The sequence below is a fragment of the Strigops habroptila genome, chromosome 6 (genome assembly GCF_004027225.2).
Source record: "Strigops habroptila isolate Jane chromosome 6, bStrHab1.2.pri, whole genome shotgun sequence".
Classification (NCBI taxonomy): Eukaryota; Metazoa; Chordata; class Aves; order Psittaciformes; family Psittacidae; genus Strigops; species Strigops habroptila.
The window spans coordinates 47545713-47563675 of NC_044282.2; the positions used below are offsets into that span (position 1 = coordinate 47545713).

A 17963-nucleotide genomic window follows, 5' to 3' on the forward strand; every position below is an offset into this window, starting at 1 on the left:
CTTGAGAAACCGAGGAAGGAACACGCAGAGATAATCCAGCGGGAAAAAATGCTCATTACTGTCTGCGTTTTGTTCCAGCGGCAGGAAGGCCCCCAGTGGGGCCGGGCAGGGAAAGCGCTGGCGCGGCCAGGGGCCGTCCGAAGGCGCAGGGGGCCGGGGGCTGCCCCTTCCCAGGCTCCCGGGCCCCGCCGCCGCCGCGGGGGCTCGGCGTTGCGCGGTAAAACCGCAGCTCGCGGGGGTGTCCCCGCAGACCCGCGGCGCGGGGGCACGGGGAGTGGGGTGCGGCGGTGCCCGCTGCGTGCAGCGCCGCACGCACCGCCGGGGGGGGGGGAGGGAGCCGCGCCCCCGCGCCGCGCCCCGCCACACCCCCGCGCGCACGGGCATTCCCGTCCGACCTTTCCCCTAGTTTCCCGCGCGCGCTCCCCCGCCCGCGCCGCGGCCCCGCCCCGCCCCTGCCTTTGCTTCCCGCCCAGCGCGCCCACGCGCCGCCCTTCCCGCCGGCACGCCGCGATCACGCCGACCGCCGCCGCTCATTGGCTGGGAGCGGGGCCGCGGCGGGCGGTGATTGGCGAGGAGCCGGCCTCCCTCTCTTTGCCTCCCCCCCCCCTCCCCGCCCCGCCCGCGCTGTCTGGCGCAGGGAGCGCTCAGGAGCACTCCCCCTGGCGCGCGGGCTCCCGGCGGGCGGGGGCAGGGGAGGGGGCGGTGCCGGCGGGTGCTGCGCGAGCTGCGCCTCCTCCTGCTGCGCCTGCTGCCGCTGCCGCTGCTGCTCCTCGGTCACACCGCTGCCGCCGCCCGCCGCAGCCGCGCCATGCACGGCTCGCCCTGCTCGGAGATGGGAGATGCGTCCGCGGTAAGCGGCGGGCGGAGGGAGGAAGGGGCGGTGGCGGCGGCGGTGGGCGATCCCCGGGCCGCGGGCAGCCGGCGCCGGTCCGGCTCGGGCACGTGGTGGTGGGCAGGGACCGTTACCGGTCGCCTCCGTGGCGGACCCTCGGGACCGTTGCTCACCCCGGGAGCGGTCGGTCGGGACCGTTGCTCACCCCTGGGGGTGCTGGTCGGTTGCACTGTTACCCGCCGCGGGGGGGGGGGTCGGTCGGTGCCGTTGCCGCAGGCTGTGCTGGGGCAGAGCCCTCAGGGGCGGGTGTTCCTGGTTACCTGGGGGGGGGGGGGGCGGCCCGCCCTCAGCAGCCATGTGGGGGCGGTGGCGGCAGCGCGGGAGCTTCCTCCCCTCCTTTCCCTTCCCGCCATCCGCACCTCGGCGGCGCCGCCCGGCCCGGGGCACCCGCCGTGATGCGGGGAGCGGGCGGGGTCGGCTCGGCCCCTGCGGGCGGGAAGAGGCGCTGCCCGGGGCGGGGGCCCGCGCTATCCCTGCCCGCGCTGCGGCGGCCCCGGCAACCGGCGGGGTGAGGTGAGGACAGGCGGCCAGGCGCGGTTCCCCTGCCATTCCCCTGGCAGCCGCAGAGCCGGGGCCGCGGCGCTCGCCTGCAGAAAGGGCTGTTTCAGGTTTGTTGTTTTTTGAAGCGGGGTGTATTTTTTCATGTTTCTTTAGGGAACACTGCTCTCCTGAAGCGTAGGGTTGGGAAGAAAATCAATCTGCTGGCTTGGGTGCCTGCAGTCGCACTTTGGGGAAGACTCGCAGGTTTCCTGGCTGCTTAGTGCAGAGCCTCGCCTGGTGCGGCGCCTGTCTGACAGGCGGTCTAGGTCCAGGCGTGCAGGCACATGGGGGTTTGCCCTCCTTCCCATTCTCATTGCTCTCAGTGGAAATTCTTAGAAGTCTCTCTCAGAGCAGTTAATCTCTTGAGTATTTTTAACCACTTCCTGCCCCTCAGTCTTGGTATCTCCATGTCTGGTACCTGGTGTTTTAGGCAAAAGCCATCTGTGAGTGCAGTACTGGCATTTTGGATCCATTATGTTTTAACGTGATTGCCATGCGTATCCCTGTGTTTTCACTACAGGGCTTTGCATCTTTGTGACAGCATTGAGCCAGGATCATTGCATGTTACTTAACTCAGTAACAAAACTCGTTGACGTAGGTGTGTAAGTGATGTCACCCAAGCCTAGTTCCCTCTAGGGCTTTAGGCGATGCTAACAGCGTGGTGGTGCCTTTCTATTTAAAGCCTTTTTGCTGCAGTATATAAGCATGATGTATAACAGCACTAGGCTCAAGAATCTTGGTCTGCGCTGCTGAATCCCAGCCTTCACAGTAAGTTGGTGTGCCTAAAGACTGGAAGAGTTTGGATGCCTAGTTGAGACTGAGCAGGCACGTGAGCACTAAACCAGCAGCGCAGCGTAGCTTTTGGAGTCACTGCCAAGCGCTACAGTGAGAGCTTTGTGAAGTTTGGGTATCTTTGCACAGGAAGTCAAGTGTTTTGCATGCACACATGCACGTGCGTGCACACACACATTTTCTGTGGTGCTTGCAATTGGAAACAAATCAATATAATGACATTTGTCTTCATGTTACTTGTAGTGTGTTTTGAGATACATAGCATCCGTGTAGTGTCATACCTTTATAAAGGACAATGCAAACAATCCCCACTGCACTTTGAAGGCTGTTTTCCTACATAGAACCAACTAGGTTGGAAAAGACCTTTAAGATCATCAAGTCCAACTGTTACCCAGAGCTGCCAAGTCCACCACTAAATCTTGTCACAGAGGGCATCATCTACATGGTTTTTTAACACCTTCCCCCATCCTGGCTTCCCTACTAGTAAAAATAAGAGTAAAATGGTTTTTGCAAGGTGTAGTTCTCTAAATCTGTGATCATACCTTATAGCATCTTGCTGTCAGCTGAAATTTATCTTCTAAATGTTACCAGAATGAGATCAGTCCTGAATAGCAGTTGTAGTTTGGGTCCAGGACTCAAACAGCCTTGTTTAAACAAAGTTGGAAGCCAGGATTTTTTTTCCCCCCCTCTTTTTGCTTGTGTGCAAACATGGGATGTGTTTATTCAGAGCAGTGTAATCCAGGAAAGTAACTCTAGAAATGTGAGCTACACTCGTGTGTGTTCCTTTGCTGCAAATCACACTTACTTTTGATTATTTTTTAAGAGTACCAGGGGTGGGGAGATGAGCTGGTGGGGGAGGGGAGGGCTTGAGCTGGTTGGTAGAAGTCTTGCCGCAGGCATGGGATCTGTTTCAGCTGACCTTCATCATGAGCAGACAGAATGTGGGTGGTGTCAGCTTTGTATTCTGACTTGTCCTAATAGCCACTAATCTGATTACATTTAGGTTGACATCGTGGACATCTATGAGTCTATCCGTGAAAGGCAGCGTCATGACAGCGAAAGGTCTACCTGCAGCACCTTGGAGCAGAATGACATCGAAGCTGTTGAAGCGCTTGTTTGTATGAGCTCCTGGGGTCAAAGATCGCAGAAAGGTGACATATTAAAGATAAGGCCACTTACGCCCTTCTCGGATTCTGGTGATTTCACAATGCACACCGAGGCAACATCTGAATTGCCGAAGGACTATTTATCTACACTGGTAAGAAAAACATGGATGCAAAATGAATATGCCTGACATCTGGGTGTTACATCTCTGCAATGTCTTAACTGGGCTGGCCCATGTGTCCTTGTGTAGAATAGCTACAGAGCAGCCAGGGCTCTGTGTGTGTGCAAGAATGGTGAGGTGGCCATGCTGAGATACGGCTTTTCTGCTGTCTCTGGAATTGCAAATGTAGGGTTTGATCCCTTGTTAAAGCTGGATGTGAAAACCCTTGCTGACAGGTGATTTAATATGACAGGCACGCTGAGGGTGCTGCCTGATGGCTGTTGTAGGTTTCTTGGAGCATTTTGAATACGAGTGGCAGAGCGAGCCTCAGTGGTTCAGCGCCAACTCATCTGCAAGCACCGTATGAAAAAGGCTCTTGATGACATTTGGCTTCACTCTGGTCGTTATAAAGGAAAGTACAGACTACCGTTATGAAATAGACAGTTTAATTAGTTTCTGTGCTATGTGTTTGTACATGTAGTCTGCTATTTCTCCCAGAACGTTGGTCTGCTCCAGCTGACTAATGTTGGTTGAATCACAATTTTTTTTTTGGTTGCCGTTTATGTTGCAACAAAAGTACGTATTAAAAAAGGGCTTGGTGTTTTTCAGGTTCCAGATGGTTAAGGCTCATTTCAACCAGTAGGTTTCTAGTGTGCAGTTACATCAGGAAAAAGGGGGAATAACAGTGGAAAGAGGTTGAGATAGTATGGCAGTCTGCTTGACTGACTTCTCTCATACTACTGCTGTTCAGTGTTGGCACTGTCTCTTGATCAGCACTGGAGATAGGCATGAGTTTTCAGTGGTAAAAGAAGGAGAGGAGGCGGCAGCAAGAGAGAATAGAGAGAAATGGGTGAATAAGAAGGGAAAGAGCAGTTCCATTTGTCTCTGTCTCAGAAGTAGCCACCAGCTGATGGGGTAATCATTGATAAAATATCAAGGGCTTGCTGGAAGCTTGAAACTGAAAGGGTGTGGTATTGCTGTCTGTTGCTAGTCTGTTTTCTGTGAACAGCAGAGTGCTCATAGCCTCTTAGAGTTGTACCCGTTCCTGAGGAGAAAGGAGTAAGTTTTTTGTAGTACAGTGAGTTTTCTTCCTAGTGGCGGGTGCAGTGCTGTATTTTGGATTTAGCCTGAGAATAATGTTGATAATACACCAAAGTTTTAGTTGTTGCTCAGTAGTGTTTGCCTTAAGTCAGGGACTTTTCAGTCTCTCGTGCTCTGCCAGTGAGGAGAAGCACAGGAAGCTGGAGGAGAGCAGAGACAGAACAGCTGACCCAAACTAGCCAAAGGGTTATTCACCACGTCATGCCCAGTATATAAACTGGAGGGAGTTGGCTGGGAGCAGCTGATCGCTGCTAAGGGATGGGCTGAGCATCGGTCAGCGGGTGGTGAACAGTTGTACTGTGCAACACTTGTCTGTCTTGGGGGTTATTCCTCTCTTTTTGTTGTCCCCCCTTTCTTTACAAATATTATTATAATATTTTATTTCAATTAATAAACTGTTCTTATCTTAATGCACAGCTTTTACCTTTTTCTGATTCTCCTCCCCATCCCATTGTGGCTTATATAAGTTTATTACAAGCATTCATTGTTTTGGTTTAATAGTTGCTGGTCACAATTTGCTCTCATTTTTTGGTATTTGCTCTCAGGGTTGTTGTGCTTGTTCTCAGCATTGCACCATGTAACTCCTCACTTGCTGTCTGTGTTCCCTGCGGTGATGTTCATCTCCTTTGGGGGCTGGGCTGAGGTTATCATTTTGATGTACTTTGTAACGCTCACTTATGATATGATAGATTTGCTGGTCATGAAACTAGTCTGGTGTTTGTACTCAGCACTGCCATCACCTCTGTACTTTGGGAACCATCTGTTGGAAGCTATTAATAATTACAGCTTTTACGTTTTCTCCTTGGAGAGCCAGCCTATGGAGGAGTCCTCTTCCCACATCTTCCCCTTCTCTTCCAGGCTAATTAGCATTTGAGAATTTTGAAAATTTTAATATCCTTGGGACGCTGAAACCAGCATGGTCCTATTGCTGGGAACCATGAATGTGGTTCAGGTGTTGTTTAGGGTTAAGCAACTATTTGCAGCTACTCGGGCCCCAGTGACAGGCACTGCAGCTTCCCAGGCCTCAGTGAAGGGTGGTACAGCTAAATCAGAGAATCAGTCCATGCTGGTATCAGTTGCCCCTATACACAAAAGGAAATGGACATGAAAGTCAGCTTGTTTGGTAAAGAAGGACAAAACAGGGACATCACGAGAACAGGAGGAAGAGGCAGAACCAGAGGTATCCACCTGTTCCCTATCCCTGAGTGAGCTGTGGGATATACAAAAGATTTCAGCCATCACCCAGGTGAGCACATTGTCAGCTGGCTGCTGTGATGCTGGGATAATGGGGCCAGTAGCCTCGAATTAGAGGGTAGGGAAGCCAAGCAACTGGGATCACTCTAGGGAAGGGAGCATTGACAAAGTGATTGGGAAAGGGGCACAAGCCATCAGCCTCTGGAGGTGACTCCTGTCAGCATTGCAGGAAAGGTATTCCTTCAAGGAAGATGCTATATGTCACCCAAGCAAGTGAGCCACTGTGATGAAGAGAGGTGTCCAGTACCTGAGGGAATTAGCTGTGCTGGAGGTGATTTATTATGACCTGAACAATGCACAGTCACCCACAGATCCAGGCACAAGTCCAGTGCACACAGCTCATGTGGTGGAAATTTGTATGGAGTGCACCATCATTGTATGCCAACTCATCGGCAGTAATGACTTGGAGAGGTGAAGAGGATGGTGAATGAAGTAGCTTGTCAGTACAATGCCCTATTGTGGGAGATGGAAGGCGCTTGTATGGAGTTTCCTACAAGAAGTTGCTGAAGGACAAGGTGAATCGAGTCAGTTTGCAGAGGTGAAAGCCATCCAGCTGGCCTTGGACATTGCTGAACGAGAAAAATGGCCAGTACTTTATCTCTATACTGACTCATGAATGGTGGCAAATGCCCTGTGGGGGTGGTTGCAGCAATGGAAGCAGAGCAAGTGGTAATGCAGAGGTAAACTCATCTGGGCTGCTGCACTGTGGCAAGATATCACTGCCCGGGTGCAGAACCTGGTGGTGAAGGTACGCCACGTAGATGCTCATGTACCCAAGAGTCGGGCCACTGAGGAACACCAGAACAACCAGCAAGTGGATAAAGCTGCTAAGATTAAAGTGGCTCAGATGGACTTGGATTGGCAACATAAGGGTGAATTATTTTTAGCCCGGTGGGCCCATGACACCTCAGGCCATCAAGGCAGAGATGCAACATATAGGTGGGCTCGTGATCGAGGGGTGGACTTAACGATGGACACTATTGCCCAGGTTATTCACGAATGTGAAACATGTGCTGCAATTAAGCAAGCCAAGCGGTTAAAGCCTCTCTGGTATGGAGGACGATGGCTGAAGTACAAGTATGGGGAGGCCTGGCAGATTGACTATATCACACTCCCACCAACCCGCCAAGGCAAGCGCTATGTGCTTACCATGGTGGAAGCAACCACCGGCTGGCTGGAAACATACGCTGTGCCCCACGCCACTGCCCGGAACACTATCCTGGGCCTTGAGAAACAAGTCGTGTGGCGACACGGCACCCCAGAGAGAATTGAGTCAGACAACGGGACTCATTTCCGGAACAACCTTATAGACACTTGGGCCAAAGAGCACAGCATCGAGTGGGTATATCACATCTCCTACCATGCACCAGCCTCTGGGAAAATCCAGCGGTACAATGGACTGTTAAAAACCAGTGGGACTTTCAAACACTGGGATACACATTTACCAAAAGCCACCTGGTTGGTCAACACTAGGGGATCTGCCAACAGGGCTGGCCCAGCCCTGTCAGAACTTTTAGGTACTATAGGAAGGGATAAAGTTCCTGTGGTGCACATAACAAGGAATAGCTGGGGAAGACAGTCTGGGTTATTCCTGCTTCAGGCAAAGGCAAACCCATTCACGGACCTGGGTGTACTTGGTAGGTAATGTGGGAGGATGAGGAATTCTGGCATGTATCTCAAGGGGATTTGATTTAGTGAAAATAGCCAATGAACTAAACTGTATGATGTTAATTGCTATATAATTCTGTATATTATTACTTCTGTGGTGGCTGTGTGCCATATCAAGGCTATTGCAGTAAAAATCACCTAGATTAATGAAGAATTAACTTTGGTGAAACTGAACAAGTGCAGTGGTGGTGGAATCAGAACTGGCTTCAGCACGCAGCAGTCCAGCACCACGCACCATCTCTCCCGCCCTGAAGGACTGTTATGACAGATGGAGCCCAAAGTCATGGGCTAAATGAACTCAGCAGGCATTTTAGAGGGATGGTCCCTAGACTAAGGGAATGATACCTGCGTGTCTGTATCGAAAAATAGGAAAATTGGGAAGTGTGGGACCTGGCATGACTTAAATGGTATGGAATAAAGGGTGGATACTGTCCTGGCTTTGGCCGGGATAGAGTTAATTTTCTTCCTAGTAGCTGGTGCAGTGCTGTGTTTTGGATTTAGTCTGAGAATAATGCCTATAACACACCAGTGTTTTAGTTGTTGCTGGGTAGTGTTTACCTTAAGTCAAGGACTTTTCAGTTTCCCATGTTCTGCCAGTGAGAAGAAGCCAGGAGGGAGCAGAGACAGGATACCTGACCCAAACTAGCCAAAGGAGTATTCCATGCCACAGCACATCATGCCCAGTATATAAACTGGGGGGAGCTACACAGAAGGGACCAATCACTGCTCGGGTTGGGCTGGGCATCAGTCAGCGGGTGGTGAGCAAGTGTATTGTGCATCACTTGTCGTTTGTGGGGTTTTATTGCTTTCTCTCTTTTTATTTCCTTTATTATTTATTCTTTAATTCAATTATTAAACTGTTCTTAATTCAACCCATGGGGTTTACCTTCTTCCAGTTTTCCTCCCTATGCCACTGGGGGGGTAAGGGGAGACTGAAGTGACCAAGTGGCTGTGTGGTACTCAGTTGCTGGCTGTGTTAAACCATGACAGTATTCTTTAAGCAGTTTGTCCTAAGAGGCAGGTTCTGGGCATGGATTGTAATTTTATGTATAATGGTGTTTTCTTTTTTGCAGTGCATGACCCCTCCACACAGCCCTGACTTTGTTGAGATATCAGCTGCTACACTCCTCTCCTCACAAGTCACTTATTCCAAACCAAGGACTGTCATGGCAAATACAGCTGCCTGCTCAGTCACATCAGTGACCAGTGCCTCTCCCATAACCAAGCCATCTGTTACCAACATGTCTCCAAGCAGCCAGAAGGCAGTGATAGCTGAATCGTTTGCCCCTCAGCCGTGCAGGGCCATGGCAACAAGTGTCATACGTCACACAGGAGATAGCTCTGCTTACCATCACATTCCTGCTGTGCAAGAGAAAACAAAGGTAACTTCAGGCTACAGTACTTCCAGAGACTGGTGTGGAGTGGATGACCGAAGACATTCCAAACTGCCACAGGACTCCTGTGCTGCTGATGATTTAATTAACAAAACCTCTCCAGTACGTCAACCTTATGCACAGGACTCCAGTGATACTGTGACCAATAAAGGACAACTACCAGTCCGGCCTCTTTCGCCGCAGACCCACTTACCAAAGAGTTGTGAGAATGACTTGCAAAAAAGAGCTACCCCAGTGACACCTGCCCCTGTTTCAAGCCCCCAGGTTCTCTGCCAAATGATCCCTTTAAATGGACAAAGCAGTATGATCAATGCCTATGTTAAACCTTCAACTCCAACAGTCTCAACTCCCATGAAACCTATTTTACCACAGACAGCCCCGCTCTCTCAGCCTGTGCTCATGGGACCTTCTGTGCCTCAGGGGACCGTCATGTTGGTTCTCCCACAGACTGCTGTCGCACCGACACCACCGTGCCCACAAACAGTAATGACTGTTGGGAACACCAAGTTACTGCCCCTTGCCCCTGCTCCTGTGTTCATCGCTTCTGGTCAGAGCTGCGCTCCCCAGGTGGACTTTTCTAGACGGAGGAATTATGTTTGCAACTTTCCTGGGTGCAAGAAAACCTATTTCAAAAGCTCCCACCTCAAAGCCCACCTTCGCACCCACACTGGTGCGTACAACAGGGCGAGTCCTTTGTCACTCTGGCACTGGCTTGCCTTGGGGTGCTGAAATGCATGGGTTTTTAGGGGAGGGGGTGGGAAAGGGACGAGGCAGGTGATGGGGAAACTTCTGCTCATCTCAGAGAAGGGAGGAATGTTCATTCTTCATGGGCAAGCAAAACAAGACAGACTTTGTTCTGAGACCTCAGCTGACCCCATAGTTCTAGTTGAATTTCACGTGCTTCAGTTGGAGCAAAGCTTTGCTGTCTGTGTGTGTGTTTAGAGTGGAATCCTGCCGTCTGGACTAGATGGAAATGAATTGTGCAATCCTTTTTTTGGGGGCATGGAGAGGTCTGGTGTAAGCAAACCACAGTACAGGTGGTTGGTCTTAATTCTTGCAGGAGGAAAATAAAAAAGAGAAATTCGGAAACTGCACATTTTGCCAGAGCTTTGCTTAGGCTAAATGGGAAAACACTGAGATTTTGGGCTACTGTGTTAGGAACTAGACCTGCTACAGGAATGTAGCAGTTTATTCAGTTACAGAACGGGAATTTTAAAGATAAATGAAAATTAGTTGTGAGCTGATGAGCTGATATGCTCCCTAAAATCTGGTCAGTGTGGAGACAGTATACACGTGATTTACTTACCCTTTTTCTGGCTCCAAGATCCTGTTAAGTTAAAACTAACTTTGAGTTCTCGGGGACTATTTTTGATGTTGAGGGATAGGCATAGTGGGAAATTGATACAGAATAGCTCATTCAAAAGTCTGTCTAATTTTGTTTTTTCTTGGCCTTTTAACCCTAACCCTCCCTTGCCCCGCAGACACTGTGGTTTATGGAATGTCAGCTTCTGTGGCAGGATTTGCATTAGTTTGGCAGCTTGTCTTTACAGTTCCTTTGGGGAAGGAGCTTAAGCCTTATATGAAGCTGATAATCCTTGTAAACCAGAGCTCAGAGGTAGAATAATGCTTCTGCTTTTGACTTGAGAGTAAGTGCTGCAGGCTGCTGAATTAACCTGGCACTACAGGATAAACATAAAACTAGCAATAAGTTTCTCACTCACATGCTGCCGATGATCCCTGGGGAAGGTGTGTGTGTCCCTGTATCGTGATTAAGGCTGGGACATCTGTGGGAGGTGTAGCATGCTGAGCCTTTGCTAGCTAGCCCACGTTACAGGATCAGGAGGCAGAGTAGTTCATCTTTCTTTCCCCTGCGCACTGAGTAGCTAGGTGATATCAAACGCAACAAACACAGATATCTCAAATAAGAGCAACACTTCTGTGGGGCTTCCTTTCTGCTGGACACTTGTGTCCTGCTCCAGAGTGTTACCATAAATTTGGGTCATGTGGTAGATGCTTATCTTGAGCTTTACGAGGGTTGCAGGCAGTAGATCGTGTTGTTTAGGATAGGTCTGATGTTAAGCAGTTGCCCAGGATGAGCAGAAGCTGATGTGAACAGCCTTTCTGCCTGCTGTCATTCCTGGACGTGCAGAATTCCCCTAGCTGTCTGTTGGGAATTGCAGGACAGGCCTTTCCTCGGTAGTACTTGCTGGGGCAGTGTATTTTTGTGTAGGACTGGATCACTGGAGCAACAGGACTCGGAGGCTTGATTCCAGGCTTCCCATTTGCCTGCAGAATTGGCTGATGATGTGCACCAGCTGTAGAGCTGTGGTCACATAGGGATGGGGGCAGGGGATTGCTTCTAGGTCAGTCAGCGGGTAAGGTACCTTTATGAAGAATCTTCTTCTTTAAACTGGGGTTTCGGACAACTGAAAAAATAGACTTGATTAAAGAACACTTAAAGTGATGGGAGGGAATGCACAGAAGTGATACCTATGATTTTTGTCCAGAACACAACTTGAGCTTAAGCTAATATTGACTGCATACATGAATGGCTCTGTGGAATTCATCTGGTTTTGCAAGGCAGAATTTAAGTTAGTTCTTTGTTAAAACTGTAACACAGCTTCTCAAAAGTAAATTACGCTGCTTTTATGCCCTGCAGGAGAAAAGCCTTTCAACTGCAACTGGGAGGGCTGTGACAAGAAGTTTGCCCGCTCAGATGAACTGTCACGCCACCGCAGAACTCACACGGGAGAGAAGAAGTTTGCTTGTCCGGTGTGTGAGCGTCGCTTCATGCGCAGCGATCACTTGACAAAGCACACCCGCCGCCATATGACCACAAAGAAGATCCCCAGCTGGCAGACAGAGGTTGGCAAACTCAGCAGGATTGCCACGGCAGAGAAACCGAAAAGCAGCAGTGCTCTGAGTATGCTCATCCCCATGCCACCGTCTGTCTGTTAGGGCTAGTGTGGGGGAGCACCTTCTCTACAAACTGACTGAAGATCAGGAAGAGCTCTGATGGATAGAGCAGAACTGACAATGGCTCTTTTCTGCCGTGTTTGTGCATACTTTAGTTTCCTTCAGTTTAGGTCCTCTGTTAATAATGCTATGTGAGAAATCTATCATATATTTTCTCGTTCCTTCCCTATTTGGTTTTTTCCAATACTTGGGCAAATGCAATCACCAGCACTTCAGGAAAGCAGAACTCTTTGGAAATGATTTTGGCAATAGGTTAAAAAAGTAACTTGTAATGCTTGCTGTTAATATTTTGATGGACAGTAAAACAGGGTGATTTTTAATTTTTATACTAGTATTTTCTATACCAAATATATTTTGTATTTATTCATTTTGGTCTTGATATACAGGCAAATTTCTTGACCGGCATTAGTAGGGGTGTGCAGGATGAGACCCAGAGTTTTGGAAACTCCTTTTCAGTAAACCAAAACAATTGCATTCAGAGCATTTTGTAAACATAGAATATTTGATAACTTACAGTGCTTGGGATTTTCACACTTGCAGATCCTTATCCTGCGATGGGCTGGTGCTGTTACACCCTCTTTTCACAGGTGATACTGGAGGTTTGAGATTGAAGTGTGTCATCATTTTTCAAACAAACCAAACCAGAATGACTTCCAGAAGACAAGTGGTGGAATCTTCAACATTTTATAAATTCATACCTTTTGCAAGTGCATGCTGTTGGGATGTTGGTTGAAGTTTGACATACTGGGCATTCCTGAGTCCACGCTCCACCAGAGCAAAGTTTGGAGGAGCCACACTGCTCTGGTGGAGCTAGAAGCACAAACACTGTTTAGAAACTTTGACACTAAAAATTATGCTTTACTTTCAGTCCTACTAAACCAGCTTATCAGAATCTAGTGGAAAGTGCAAAAATGGCAAGATAACACGGGGATAATTGGCTGGGTCTCTGGGTTTTTTTATTTTTTGGAGTACAAGAGAAATACAAAATTGAGGTTTTTTATGTATTGTGGATGCTTGTGCACCTTATAGGAAATTGTTCAAGGCTTTCATTTACCTGTATCAAAGCACCAGAGGAAGTACTAACCGTGTCTTGACTTAAGAAACAGCCACCATGTCTATTTGATGATGCTTTTCATGTGGCCTTGTATTTCTCCACAGTACTTTGTATGAAATCACCCTTTTCTATTAAATGAGATATTCTCCCTGTTGAATGCATTTTCTTTACACCCAGTGTAAATATGGCTAAGAAGTGGAATTGCTGGCAGCAGGAGTGCTGTGTTGTAATGGCATGGTATGAGTAATAAAACGAAATGCCCGTAGCACAACTGGACTGATGGGTTTCCGTGGTGCGGAAGGACGTGCACGTGTAGTGGTGTAGCAGAGCTGATGGTAGAGCTGGTGTGCTCTGAAGCACCAGATGTTGTTTTGCTGGGAGACTGCTCACCCACTGAATGAAATATTTCTGTAGTTCTGTCCAGGCTCATCTCCCTGCAGCCACTCCTGCACTGAAGCTTAGTTGAGTGCTAAGAGCTTTTTTCCTGGATGTGTAAAATGTGGATAACTAGGAGTGCGCTATCTCTTGCTCTGCTTTGTTCTGAAATCCCGGTCTTGTTTCCCAGCATGAGCAAAGCACAGTTCTCATCTATGTAAGTGCAGACTTGCTGATCTCAGCTAGCACTCCCCTGAAATGGGCAGAGGCCTGTTTCAGTTGAAAGCAGAATATGTTATTTTTTTATGCTTATGTCTGTAGTTTATAGAAACTATAGGCTGGTTTGGGTTGGAAGCAACCTTAAAGCTCATACAGTTCCAAGCCCCCTGCTGCAGGCAGGGGCACTTCACACTGGACCAGGTTGCTCCAAGCCCTGTCCAACCTGGCCCTGAACACTGCCAGGGATGGGGCAGCCACAGCTTCCCTGGGCAACCTGTGCCAGCGCCTCAGCACCCTCATAGTGAAGAATTACAGTTAACAGTAGTAAGTATTCAGAGTATTGTGCTAAACATGCTGAAGGGTTTGGTGTCTGACCTTTAAAATGCCCACAGCTGTTCACTTAACACGTGCTGTACTCCCACTGACCCCAGCGTGCGTGCTGCTGAGTGCGAGTGCAAGCACGCTGTGGTTCAAACTCCTCTGCTGGTAACCTGGGTGCTTGTAGTGTTGCTGCTCTCTGTCGATTCCCAGTTTTCCAAATTCATGTGGTGAAGAAAGAGATGTTGCTGCTCATTTTCCCTCAGAAGACCCTTAGAACAAGAAGTTTGACTTTTGGATGCCATTTTGGCATGCTCATAACCAAGGGAAAAGTAGTGTGTCTCAGTCCAATGGCCAGTGTACGTAATTTTGTTTTACAGACTAACCACTTACGGTGTTCACCTGAGCAGAACAGTTTGGAAACTTGTGTCATAATTCAGTAATGCTAGCTTGTAGCATCCAGATGATGGACTGGAGAATATGGAATTTAAACCAGTGTGTCATGGATGTGTGTCACGATGTAGAAGAGCAATGGCTCCCTCTTTGCTAGGCTTACCTCTTGCCTGCTCCTGCAAGGTCTTCGTGCCTGGGACATCTCGTGGATGTGCATGAACAGCTGAGCCATGGTGTGGCTGTGTCTGTGCTGCCCTTCTTTTTCCTTCCTGCTGCATAAGGGTTGTTCATCGACAAAGCATGGCTGGGATAGCTGCTCTTGTTGCACTTTACTGCCTGAACTCTATTGTTCAGTCTTATTTTAAAGAAATGGAATCATGGTTTTGTACTTACTTTTAACTTTTCTTAAATAAAAAGTATGCAATGAGACTGGGTTTAAATCATCAAAAAATTGTGAATTTTCAGGTTTCATACACACCCATTCCAGAACTATGTAAATCCTTCTGGATTAGGTTATATATCTAAGCCAGTGGAAGACTTCGGGGCTTGCCGGTTCACTTACCTGTAAATGCAGGATGTTTTGGACGCTGTTGTAAATGGACCAGTGCTTATCCATTTATAATTTTACACGCTTCTTGTGTATTTGGTAGAATGCCTACACCACTGCCAGGGCTTGGGGCTTTTGCATGCTCTCTGAAAACAAGCCTCTTGGGGTCCATAGCTCTGTATGGCCTCCATAGCGCTCTATGGCCTTCTAGTATGGCCCCCAGAAGCTATCAGCAAAAGGTGCTGCTCTGTTGGTGTTGCAAGCTATGCATGGCATGACTCTGGAAATAAAGAAGAGAGAAGAATTTGATTCAAAAGATGGCTGCACTAGCCCTGGTTCTTCTCTGGTGGGGAAGAGGCTCTGGCAGGTGGGTGTCACCTCCAGATCTTGTCTGGCAAAGAGGTGTCCAGCCATGGTGGCAGCAGCAGCTACTACACATTTTTAAGCATCTCTGCAGTTTCTTTCCCTCAGACCAGTTCCCAGACTGCAGCAATGTTTATTTCTGGCAAGGTCATGTTTTAATGGAAGAGAAGGGGAGGAGAGGGTGTAATGACACCACCTTTCACCGCAAGGTGACAGTCTCTGTAGTCAGAGCCCTCAGAGCACAAACTGGGAGTGGTGGCTCAAGGCTTTGTCCACAGAAGAGGACATCGTTCTTCAAGTGTGTGGAAGGTTAAAAGAGAAGATCCCATGGATGGTCCTGCTCGCCCCTCAGGAGAAAGGAAGGCTTTGCTGTGGGATCGATGCTCTGCAGAGTAGCACAAGCTCTTCAGCCCCTGGGCTCTGTGGGTCTCCATAATACTTTTGTCTCCCAGGGGAAGTTGTCCTACTTCTCTATTTCTACCTTTTTCCCAGGAAGATTTTTCTGAGTCTCATCATATCCTTAAACAATACCTGTAACTTTTTTGCCACTTTTTATATTATCTCCCTTGCTTTACATGAGACATGACAATGGATTTCATAGTTCCATGCTCATCTTTCTGTTTTTCCTTAGAACCATGCTGTGGTCTGAGCTGTTACGTGCAGCCAGGAGCTGCAGTCAGGACACATCCTGATAAGGCTGGAGACCAGAACGGTTCACACGCAAGGAAGTCTTCCCATGTGCTGACACGCGTATTGTGTGGGCAAAAGTCCTGTCTTGAAGGACTGTTCATGAAAACTAATCATTTTCTATAGAAAAATGGATGTGCACTCAGACGTGTCCATGGGTTTAGTGCTATGTTTTGCACTTGGGCCAGCATTGCTTTCCTGTGTGTGGTTAACACAGCCAAACCTTTGGCTAGGTGGCAGCTTGCCTTGTCTTGCTCGCAAACCGATGAGCACTCATCAGCTTGCGGTTTGAATACTGGAAGTATGAAACCTTCCTGAAGCTGCAGCGCTTGCTGGGCAGAGCTGAGCCATGCTGCCGGGTGGCTGCACACCCTGTGTACTCCTGTGGCTTAGGCTACAGCTCTGGCTAACTCCCCATTTCCAGGTGTGAAAGCTGTGCTCAACATCCTGTGAATGATGAAGGTGGCACTTCATCCATCATCTCTTGTGAGCTGAATCCTGCCCCAGGGTTCTGTCTGGCTTGCGTTCATCTGCTGGGATAAATCCTCTAACTGGTTTTGAAGTTTAATCTGTGAGCCCATCTGCCTGTTTACCTTCCATTCGTGTCTGACAAGGCAGCTTGAGGCAGGCAGGTTATAGCCATGAGAAGGCAAACTTCTTCCATGCGTGCAGGAAGAGTAAATCATGACTCAAAACCTGGCATCCTATAGGCTAAGGAAAAAAGCAAGATGGTTCAGGAGGAAGCTGCAAAGCCTCAGCCACGTCTGCTCCCAGTCCATGCAGTCTGTGGAATTGCCTTCCCTGCAGGAAGTATGTTGGCACTGAGGCATTTTCTTTCCAGATTGCTTTCATCCTGTCAAATGCAGCCGCCTTTGTTTTCTGCTTCAGTTCTTCAGTGTAGGAGCAGGAAACTGGGCGACTTTTACATCCTGATGTGTGCAAAAGGTCATGGGCACATCTTACATGTGCAAAGAACTTGAGGACGATGGAGTATATCCTTTCCTGGGAGAGTTTCCTAGATAGGAAGAATACCTTAGGTTTAACTCCCTTGTAGTGTGTCTCGAGTTCAGAGTGATTTGTGTTGGTTATCATTGTCCAGATAAACCCACTTCACCCTATGCAAATAATTGACATGTCCTGTATCCAGAGTACGGGAAAAAAAGCTTGTTGTGGCTGTGGCCTGTGCCAGGCAGCTGGCGCTCCACTCCCCTGCCAATTGCAGTGGGAGCTCCATCACACTGCTTGTGTGGCGCAGCTCCAGCGCTGCACCTCGTCCAGGGCGCTGGCTCCGTTTCAGCTTCTGTGTGTGCGAGTAGTTTGGCTGAAAGCTTGCTGGAGTTTGATCCTCCAAGAAGAGCATCCCTGGGATGGTGGGGGTGCCACCTTCCTTTCTTCTCTGTTGTGAAGAGGAGTTCTTTGTTCTCTATTCTCCTACTATTGTGAAGGTGAGCAGATGACAGCAGTGCTGGACATGATGCATCAGGGAACTACTGGTTGCTCAGCACTCGGCAATGGGATGCTGGCAGATACATGTGTAATGGGGCCATCCTCACATATATTGGCCAAAAGGACCGGCATTCAGGGTCCCAGAGACAGAGATGGGCTGTAAATACCACCTATCCTGGGGATCTGTGGTTATGGTGACTGGCTGCTCTTCGTTCTTTCCAGCCATCTCACCCAAGCATGGAGAGTCACAGCTTTGTTTTCCCCACTTAAGTCTACCTACAGCTCCAGGTAAAACACAACTTACTCCCTAAAACAGCTCCATCATTGATCCGTTTCCTTAGCTGTTCTTTGGGAAAGAGTTCTGCCCATTTACTGGGCTAGTGAAAAGGCAGAGCTCTGCAAAAAGCAGCAGCAACCACTGCAGTGCTGTCAGAAAGGCATCTACAAAGGGAAAAAAAGGATCCAAAGCATTTGTTTGCACATGAAAACCCCAGATTTCAGTGGAATCAAGAGTCTCGGTAAGTGTGCGAACTGGTTCATTGGTTTTGTTTTTTAAGATCACCTAATTTAAGAGATACGTCTTCGATGCTTTCACCACCAGAACCTTTCAGCTGGCATCTTGTTGCATGGCCAGGTAAGAAACCTCTTGAACTTGTTGGAAGTCACTAAGCTCAAGTGGC

At 48.8% G+C, this 17963-nt stretch overlaps 1 protein-coding gene across 2 annotated transcripts; it reads left to right on the forward strand.

Moving 5' to 3' along the window:
- The first annotated feature begins 709 nt into the window (after nucleotides 1-709).
- KLF11 (Kruppel like factor 11) lies at nucleotides 710-13201 on the forward strand. Of its 2 annotated transcripts, none has more exons than XM_030489937.1 (4): nucleotides 710-850; nucleotides 3228-3482; nucleotides 8585-9575; nucleotides 11565-13201. In XM_030489937.1, exons 1-4 carry the CDS (start codon nucleotides 809-811, stop codon nucleotides 11861-11863), a joined length of 1587 nt encoding a protein of 528 aa, XP_030345797.1. In that variant the 5' UTR covers nucleotides 710-808; the 3' UTR covers nucleotides 11864-13201. The 2 variants fall into 2 exon arrangements, with proteins under 2 accessions (XP_030345797.1, XP_030345798.1); XM_030489938.1 differs by lacking the exon at nucleotides 710-850 and adding an exon at nucleotides 3776-3900 and having other exon boundaries at nucleotides 3393-3482.
- Nucleotides 13202-17963: the final 4762 nt, after the last annotated feature.